Genomic DNA, 9835 nt, shown 5'->3' on the forward strand with positions numbered 1-9835 from the left:
TCTATCTATCTATCTATCTATCTATCTATCTATCTATCTGTACATCTGTATGAATCTTCAAATCTCTCTTCAAACTCCTCAAACTATAAGTCCTACATAAACTCTTTTTGTTAAAAGTCTTTTTCCCTCAGGTTTGAACAAGCCAACATTTATTCTAGTTTAATTAACTCTGGCTGGGAAGTACAGGTGCATATGACTTTGTGCAGGCGAGGTGCAGTGTGTGTGTGGACGAGTCCAGTGTACATACAGTGGATGTGGGAGGAGACAGGGGTGGAGTGGGCGGGTCACAGTCGGGTGAGTCGTTACCTGTGCATTCGCAGTGGGACGGGCGCAAGGCGGGGCTGCACTAGGATGGACTGCCGCCTCCCCTAAGAGAAATCACCGTGTCTCATCAACACACGACAGGAGAAGAGGAGAGGAGAGAATCGTGTGTATGTGAGGGTGTGAGCCTGTCCAACAATCCCAGCAGGCAAAGGGAGTGTGTGTCTGTGAGACGGGATCGACATGCATGTGGAAATACACACGCACGCACTCACTCACACAAAAACACATACAAATTCCCAGACGAACATTTAAATGTCCATCAAAATACACACACAAACCTGCCACATAAGTAAAGGGCAAACAAAATCTGTGCTGAAGCACTCAGTGCCATGTTGGTCATCATAATGATTTTGCAGCCAACATGCAGCTACAAGCTAAACAAAACTCTTCTCTACAAACACAACAGAATAATTCTTCAGCTCTTACAATCCCAATAATCTGTGAACAGGGACATGCTACTGGCTTAATGCACCTGACATAATAAAAGTGGAAGGAAAAACGGCAGAACAAAAACAAACAGACAGCTTGTGAACGTCTGCCAAGCACATGAGCAAACACAGAACTGACACAGACGCGTCATTAAAAACTACGGGACAGTTCAAAACCAGGGCGCTTTACAAACACAAACTTCTCTCTTGCTGAAATCAGAGTGGCTTTGGAAGAGAATATAATCAGTTTTAATGCAGAATTAATTTTGATAATTATTTACCCTACCGGTCAATAGTTTGGAATAATTAAGATTTTTTTAAATGTTTAAAGTAGGCTGCATTGATTTAATCAAAACTGCTGTAAAAACAATAATACTGTGAAATATTATTACAATTTAAAATAACTGTTTTCTATTTGAATATATTCTAAAAAGTAATTTATTCCTGTGTTGAAATGTAGAATTTTCAGCATCATTACTCCAGTCTTTAGTGTCACATGATTAAGCAGAAAAAATGTTGTCAACATTGATAATAATAAGAACCATGATAATGATAACCTGAAGTAATGGCTGTTGAAAGTTCAAAAATAAATTATTTTTAATATATTAAAATTATATGCCATAATATAACATTTTATTATATATTTTATCATATTTTTTATAATATATAGCATAATATAAAATATAATTTTATAATATATTTATTATATTTAATAGTATATTAAATATATTAAAATAGAAGTAGTTTTACATTAGTAATAATATTTCACAATATTACAGTTTTTACTGTATCATTGATCAAATAAATGCAGCGTTGGTAAGCATAAGAGACTCCTTTCAAAAACATAAAAAAAACGTATTTTAAACTTTTGACCGGCAGTGTAAAAAATACAAATATTGTGTTAAAATTATGTTTATTATTAACTGAATAGATAAAAATATTGAACTATACCAATATGAAATGAATAGCTTTTTACACATTTTTTTTTACATTATTAAGTAAATTAATAATCTTAAATTAATTCATAATATTAAATATTAAATGCATTTATATGAAGTACTTCACGATAAAGGATGTTATAAGGCCCAGACATAATCTTTTTTTTTCTTCTCACATTTGGGCAATCTAAATGTGTTCAATAGATGTTAAAAAGATGTTTCCTTCCGGAACCCTGCAGTTTCGCCTCTTCCAAACATCTCCTGATGCCCACCTGAGCTTCATCTACAGAGCTGCTTTCTTTCACACGCTGATTGTATTCTGCAGGAGAATCTGTGCTGACAGCGCTGAACGTCTGCCTGCGGTTCTGTCCACTCAGCAGCTTTCCTGATCCCTCAGTTCAACGTGCAGCAGCTCACTCGTTTGATCTTATCTTATCTCGTCAGGAACAAGATGATCGGTTTTCTTCTTTTCAAAGTCAAATCAGAAGCCGATTTAGATCCAGCTGGAGCGTTTGCTCACAGCGGTCGAGTGACGTGTGCACAGACTGCAACTGCTGAGAATTTGGTGTTTGTTGAAACATACAGAACAGCGATGCACCATTCATGAGAAATCAAAGCATAAAAAAGAAGCGAAAAAAGAAGGATGACGCATGGAAAGAAACATGAAGCATTTGACGTCCCTACAGGAGGTACTGGAGTTTAATGCTTGACTAAATATCTCACCACTCGAGGTAAAGCGACACTGAGCAAACGATGCTTCAAAAATGCATTATGTATTGAAGTACTTGTATTTTTTGAACTATCCCATTGGAAAGATTTCTATAATATCTAAATCGTTTCTCCTAGACAGCAATAAGAATAAATGGAGAGCAAAAGGAGACTTTGGCCGGAGAAAAAGACCCTAAGAGTGTCTCAAACAGTGCTCAGATTTGCCAAGATATAAAATCTGCAATCAAATCTCAGAGATTTCAGAGATTTCTCATCAAGAGCAAATGATCTGAGCTATGTTACATGAATTTTATAGCTTTACATTCTTTGTTTTTGATAACAGATTTCTCATTGGTTCCTTCTAATGTGAAATACAGTACTGTACCATTCAAATGTTTTGGGTTAGTTTTCTCTGAAAGAAATTAATACTTTTATTCAGCAAGGATGCATTAAATCGACCAAGAGTGCCAGTAAAGACATCTATAATATCAGAAAAAAATAAATTTCAAATAAATGCTGTTCTTCTGAACTTTCTATTCATCAAAGAATAGATGATGAAAAAATGTTTTACACAAAAATATTAAACAGCGTAAGTGTTTTCAACGTTTATAATAATAAGAAATGTTTATTAAGCAGCAAATCAGCATATTAGAATGATTTCTGAAGGATCATGTGACACTGAAGACTGGAGTAATGATGCTGAAAATTCAGCTTTGCGTCACAGAAATAAAATAAATTTTAAATATATTCCAATAGAAAACAGTTATTTTAAATTGTAATAATATTTCACAAAATTAATCTTACCAAGGCCAAACTTAACAGACATTGGTGGTTAAATGTTAAAGTTTTGGTCTTAAAAAATTATTTATTTATTATTTATTTTTCCCTATTTTTTCAATGTATTGTTCTCAAAGTTAAAGTATGCTTTCATAATAGAATGAAATAAAAAAATATATAATAATAAAAATACACTGGAAAACTTGATGAAAGTTTGAAAAGGTGTAACATCTGAGCAATAAAATGCTCCTCTGGGATAGTTCAGCTTTAGCATCAGAATTCAGTGCTACTCTTCCTCAAGTGGATCAAATCTGTGATCTGTGTTCTGACCTACAAATCATCCTACATCAGCGATGGAAATCAGTCCTGTAAAGCATTCAGACAGGCAGAGCAAACGAGCAAAGGCATTCCGACATGAACATAGACAGACAGACACGCGAACAATGGACAGAACAGTCCAGGAGAGAACCAGAATGAGAAGACAGACCTGGTCTGCGAATATCCTGGGTTTGTGCTCAGGCACCACCCCTACCCTCAGCTCGTCTTCCACAGCCATGAGTCTTCACAGAAAACAAGAAAGCGAAGGAGAAAGAAAGGACAAGAAAGAGAAAGACATTATTAGTTCCAATGCACATTATTGAGATCAGACAATCAAAAATAAGTGTTCATCTGCCACAAATATCATCGATAAAAGCTTCGATTGTGGTATAAACTGTAGTAGTTTGGCTGATTTGGTCCAATCTGAACAGCATACTGTGAGAAATTCCATCAAAATATGTCTCGTTATGTCATATAATGACATATTTCCATCATCCCATGGGAATAAGTGAGCTGATAAATGAAAATGGGCCACGTTGTACGGCTTTCGCTCTTACTGGCAGCTTATTTCAGCAATTACACGCCATTGAAGTGGCCGCCAGCGCGCATCAAAGTGACGGTCGGCTTCATACACAAAACAGGGATTGTTTTCATATCTCCACATGAACATTTCCTCTCTGGAAATCACATCAGATACTGTTTTTAGGCACAAGCGGCAGCAGAACAAACCACTTCTTTAATAGGCCCAAAACTGGTGTGATTATCAAGTGAACTACGGTTTTCTAAGGAAAGATGTGTTTTGTGATGTCTGGTTTGATATATGTTGACAAGACAATATATATGCATGATAGGGTGACTGACATTAAATGCATGCATTTGGTTTGAATATGAAAGGTTTCATTGGATAGTCGGTTCGGTGACAGTGTATGCTGATATGAAATAGTCATGAATTGAACATTTATTTATTGCAGAATGACTTTAGCACAAGTAAATAATGAATTCCACAGTTTAGGTTTAAAAAAATGTGAGTGGATATTTTATTCCATTGATAAATGTACATATATGCTTGTACAAAATTGAAATGCAAAAGTAATAAAAAAACAACAACAAAAAGACAAATTTAGTGCTTCAGTACTGCTAAAAAAGACAGAAGCATGTTTATTTCAAGTCCGCTCACGTCTGTCACAACAACGTAATTTTTTATTAACAAAGGTCAGACAAAGGGTCATGGGGTCAGACACATTTCACAAGCAGAGGTCAGAAGGGTCACGAGAAGGAATCATTAATAAACTTTCATTGTGCTATTTAACATATCAAGGCATATTTATTGCACACAGCTTGGCTACAAGAATTAAATATATATCATCTCATATACAGAATATATATTATCTATGCTCTATATTTCTCAATAAATAGCTTTTAAAAGAATTTATAGGGAAGCAATGCATTTGTTATTGGTTTCTAACAGTATAGAATGTTTAATACAGTCATTTTTGTACATCAGTATCTGAAAGGCTAACAATGAAACACTTAAAAAAGGCTTTTTTCCCCCAGTACAAACGTTCCATGTTCTTCTAAATTATTATTTATATAACATCACATTACAAAAGAGATTTTCTAAGAATTCATTTCAGTCCTAAATTAATCCAGTATTTAAGTTTCAGTATTCATATCTCTATGTTTATTTCACAAACAGCACCACACAAAATAAGATATTTATTTCACAGCGTGCCTGTATCACAACTCACTTACCTCATGTTTAATATTTTATACTGCATCTTCTTGATATTGTACATGAATCATAATACTGAAGCATACTGAACACAACACTGATTTGTTGTGTTAATATTTATCTATGAAGGTGAAAACAAATCCAGGCCATATTGGAAATATCCGTTTTTATTGCATATATCAAAACGAATGGTCTTGACACTGAAACATATTCCCGCAAGGCCTGAACAACTGAAAGCCAAATGTGATGAGGAGCGGTTGACACATGAGAGCGCTGTTCTTGTGATAGCACATAGAGATATGGAGAACATGAACATCTGAGATATGATCTCTTCTGATGTGTAAGACACTTCCATCACACAGTATGTTCCAGAACACAGTGAAGAGAGAAGTGCAGCAGAGAACTTGAACAGGCAGTTCAGGAAGAGAGGATTCTGGGTATTTTCAAGATGTTCTGCTACAATTATTGATGGTTATTTGGAAGAGAAATCGCCAGCACCTTTTCTATTTTCAAGATAAACAGGTAGAAGCCAAATATAGGCTTGTTTAAAAACATTATTATTGCATTACACTACCTCATCTCATTCTTAAACCTGTACTATTTCTTTATATTTTATTTGACAATTTTTCCTTTTGTGTTCCACTGAAATATTAAAATACAGGTTTGGAATGAGGAGGGTGAACAAATAATCACAGAATTTTGATTAATGGATGAACGATCCTTGAAAGAGCTTTTGCAATTTCTCTTTCGGAACAAGTTATTTAAACATTAGCAATTCATGAACCAACTTTTCTTTTCAGCTCAAGCACAGTCTGTCCATGTCAGGTTGTTTCCGCAGATGGCACCACACTTAAAATAACAAATATATATTGCAAACATACGACTGCCTCCATTACAAACACATCCCGCTCATCCTGAGATCATTCCAGAGAGGTATTGCACTAATACACGTCAAGGAAGGAAGAGACTTGATGATTTATATTTGTATGCCCTTTTGGGAGTAAGAACCCGGTCTCCCTTCACCATCTGAGTGTCTTGACTCCATGTCTTCATCCCTAGAATTGGATCGAAATAGCAATATACTCTGTGACACAAAGTATGTGGTAAGTGCTGCATTACAGGAAGTTACATCATCATTTCATCAACTAGTGGGTGGGGTGATGTCATTTATAACAGTGAACAAAATATTGGAAGATGGGTCTCTGTAGATTCACAAAGCTGAAAAGAATCCAAATAACAGAGTAATAAAAATTATGAAATGAAACAAAATAAAACAACAACAGGAAGGAAATGAACCCAGTTCATCAATTAAAAGTAGCTTTGTGATGACACACAACATGGCAATTACAAGACAATTCAACATAATTGGCAGTCGCTCTAGAAATCCCCTTATAAAATGTATAAAACATATACACACTGACCCTAAAAAGCATTTGGACATCTGTATCGTTCTAAAAAATGTCTGAATGTCAAATGAAATATTAAATAATATAGTTTATCTACAAAAAATACTTAAAAAATTAGTTCATTAAAATGTAAATTAAAACAAAAATTTAAATAATATTTTTAATAAAATGTAATAATTTAATAATTAATAATACAAAATAATTAAAATGTAAATTAATACTTTTATTCAGCAAGGATGCATTAAACTGATCAAAAGTGACAGTAAAAATTTTTTTTGAAAAAAATATATCATGGTTTCCACAAAAATATGAAGCAGCACAACTGTTTTCATCATTGATAAAAATCAGTTTCTTGAGCAGCTAATCAGTATATTAGAATGATTTCTGAAGGATCATGTGACTGAAGACTGGAGTAATGATGCTGAAAATTCAGATTTGCATCACAGGAATAAATTACATTTTAAAATATATTAAAATAGAAAATAGTTATTTTAAGTTTGAATAATATTTCACATTATTACATTTTTTACTGTATTTTTGAGCATAAGAGTCTTCTTTTAAAAACATTAAAACTTTTGAGTGTATTACGGTAGTGTATATAGTGTTTTATCACTTGTCATGAAATGCTTTGCTTGAAAGGTGCGCTTGTGCTATTTTTTTTTTTATTAATGCCACTTTATTTGACATTTTGATCTTGTTTTCTAATGAAATGACATTCAGACATTTTTAAGTTTGGTTTAAATATACAAATACTTTTTCAGGCCACTATTTCTAAACAGCATTACTGTACATAAGGGGTCTTTGTCAAATGAATTTAGAAGGAACCGAAGTAATTACACAGCGAGCGTGATCACGTGACCACCACTCAATGTTTCTCCAGCCTTTTTTTTTTTCATATTACCTGTCAATAATTCCTTTAATTTGGTTGTCTTTCTCCATCTGCTGCTGTCTCAGTCTCCTCTCGCTGTTCTCCAGTCGGCTCTGATACTGCAGCAGGATTTTATTGGTCTGCTGCTCCTGAGTTAACATCCTCCTCTCGTACTCCTCCAGCTTGCGGTGTGACATCATCAGACGCTCCTTCAGAGAGTTGATCTCCTCCTCGTATTCACGCACCTGCGTCCAGAGAAGAGATGAAGACAGCAGGCCTGTTATCAGAGCAGATGTTACCCTCATCTTGATGGCTTCCTTGAGACAGTAAGGTAAGAGGTAGGTGAGTGAGTATCTAAAAGTGTTAAAAAGTTTTAAAAGTATCAAATTACATTAAAAAAAAAATAATAATAAAATAAAATTATGTGAATTAAATGAAAGTAAAAAACTAAATGTATTAAAAGTGTTCAAACATTAAATAATTGTTTAAAAATTATAATTTACAAGATATTATCCAGGCTTTAATAAAATTTAAAACTGCTATTAAAATCTGCAACAACAGAATAAAGAAAAAAGAGTTGTGTATTAAAAGTATTAAAAGTAAAAGTCAAATTTAAAGTTTTAATTAAAAGTAAAAAAATATATAAATTAAATAAAAGTAAAAGTAAAAATAAAAGTATCAAAAATAGTTACAAATTAATTGAATCTTTTTGTGAAAATTATAATTAACAAGATATTATCCATTAAATGGCTTTAATAAACTTTTAAAATATTATTAAAATCTGCAAAACAAAGTATTCAAAGTCTTAAAAAGTATTAAAAGCACATACAAGTATTAAATAAAATTTAAATTATAAAATTAAAATTAAATAAAAAAATGTAATGAAAATTAATTATTTAAAAATAAAATAAAGGTAAAAAATTAAATAAAAGTATTAAAAAATAAACCAAATAAGTTGTGAAAACTACAAGTAACAATATATTATCTATTAAATGGATTTAATAAACTTTCAAAGTATTAATGAGATATGCAAAAATCTGCAAAACAAAGTATTCAAAGTCTTAAAAAGTATTAAAAGCACATACAAGTATTAAATAAAATTAAAATTATAAAATTAAAATTCAATAAAAAATGTAATGAAAATTAATTATTTAAAAATAAAATAAAGCTAAAAAATGAAATAAAAGCATAAAAAAAATAAACCAAATAAGTTGTGAAAAATACAAGTAACAAGATATTGTCTATTAAATCGATTTAATAAACTTTCAAAATATTAATAAGATATGCAAAAATATAAAATCAAATGTTGAGACAGTAAGGTAATAAAGTACTCCTAGTGTACAGCTTTGGTGAGAGACTAACTAAAAGTGGTGGCACTCGGGGCCAGCTCCAGGCATGGGCAGGTGTGGGCTAAGCCCACCCAAATGATAGTCTTGCCCACCCAATCAGAATTAGATAAATATTGCGTTCATTTTTTAATGCAGTAATTAAAACCAATCTGAAGTGGACTGTATTTTAAGAAGTTTAAGATATAGCTGGAGACTGCCCCAACAATCATAAAATAACACCAGAAAATTGCAGCATTTTTCTTTTATTAACTGAATGCAAGGAGCTTCAGTCTGTTGCAGAAAAGCAGAGGCTGAGGACTAGTGAAAACGGGCAGAGATATCACGGGGAGTTTGTGAGTTACGGGGAGTTTAATAGGCTACATGAATATGTATCATAGCCTACCACTGAAATTACCTGAGCAGTTTTAATGGTTTAAAAAAAAAAACCCCGCTCATACAATAACGTGCATTCATTGCATGGACGGGGCAAGAGCATAATATAAGCATCTAAAATGCATGTAGGCTATACAGTTCAGTTGAAAGCTTACCACTTTTAGCTTGCTGTTAATGCTGAATGTAAGAATGAAAACTGAAAGTAAAGAGCTTGTGGGATGAAAGTTGTGATCGTTACTATAGCAACAGTCGGCTCAAAACGTAGCGTTCCCTCCTTCTATGACATAAACGACCAAATAGGCTATCCAGTGATGCAAGCTATTTATGCGTTTTCTTTTTTTGTCAAATTCCGCAGTTTTGAATGGAAAGCAGGTCTGCCATTTACACGATTCATGTAATTCATAATGACGACAATAGCATTTTTCTGTTTCGCGTTTTCAGCAATACAACTGAAATTGAATGGGTGCATATTTGAAAATAAAAATCTCATTTGCAGTTCAGATTGATTACTTTACAAAAATTCTTATTCTTGTTCTTTTACTGTTCTTTTTTCTTATTTTAATTTATTCCCCCAAATCAATTTAAATCCTTTATTTATTTAGTTTCTTTAAATAA

The 9835-nt window shown here is 32.8% G+C and overlaps 1 protein-coding gene across 10 annotated transcripts in view; it reads right to left on the reverse strand.

Annotated features, from left to right (window-relative positions):
- syngap1b (synaptic Ras GTPase activating protein 1b) overlaps nt 1–9835 on the reverse strand; it is a 138011-nt gene that overhangs the window by 9670 nt on the left and 118506 nt on the right. For 7 of the 10 annotated variants that reach the window (XM_016536335.1, XM_016536337.1, XM_016536336.1 and 4 more), the window contains 3 exons: nt 7533–7744; nt 3663–3735; nt 307–368 (listed from right to left, as the gene is read on the reverse strand). In XM_016536335.1, the coding sequence (XP_016391821.1) occupies nt 307–368; nt 3663–3735; nt 7533–7744 (347 nt within the window). Of the gene's footprint in view, nt 1–247; nt 369–762; nt 797–3662; nt 3736–7532; nt 7745–9835 lie in introns of those variants that run through there. The other 3 variants (XR_001638290.1, XM_016536340.1, XM_016536341.1) reach the window with 3 other exon arrangements.

The sequence above is a fragment of the Sinocyclocheilus rhinocerous genome, unplaced genomic scaffold (genome assembly GCF_001515625.1).
Source record: "Sinocyclocheilus rhinocerous isolate Xijiao unplaced genomic scaffold, SAMN03320098_v1.1 scaffold5, whole genome shotgun sequence".
NCBI lineage: Eukaryota > Metazoa > Chordata > Actinopteri > Cypriniformes > Cyprinidae > Sinocyclocheilus > Sinocyclocheilus rhinocerous.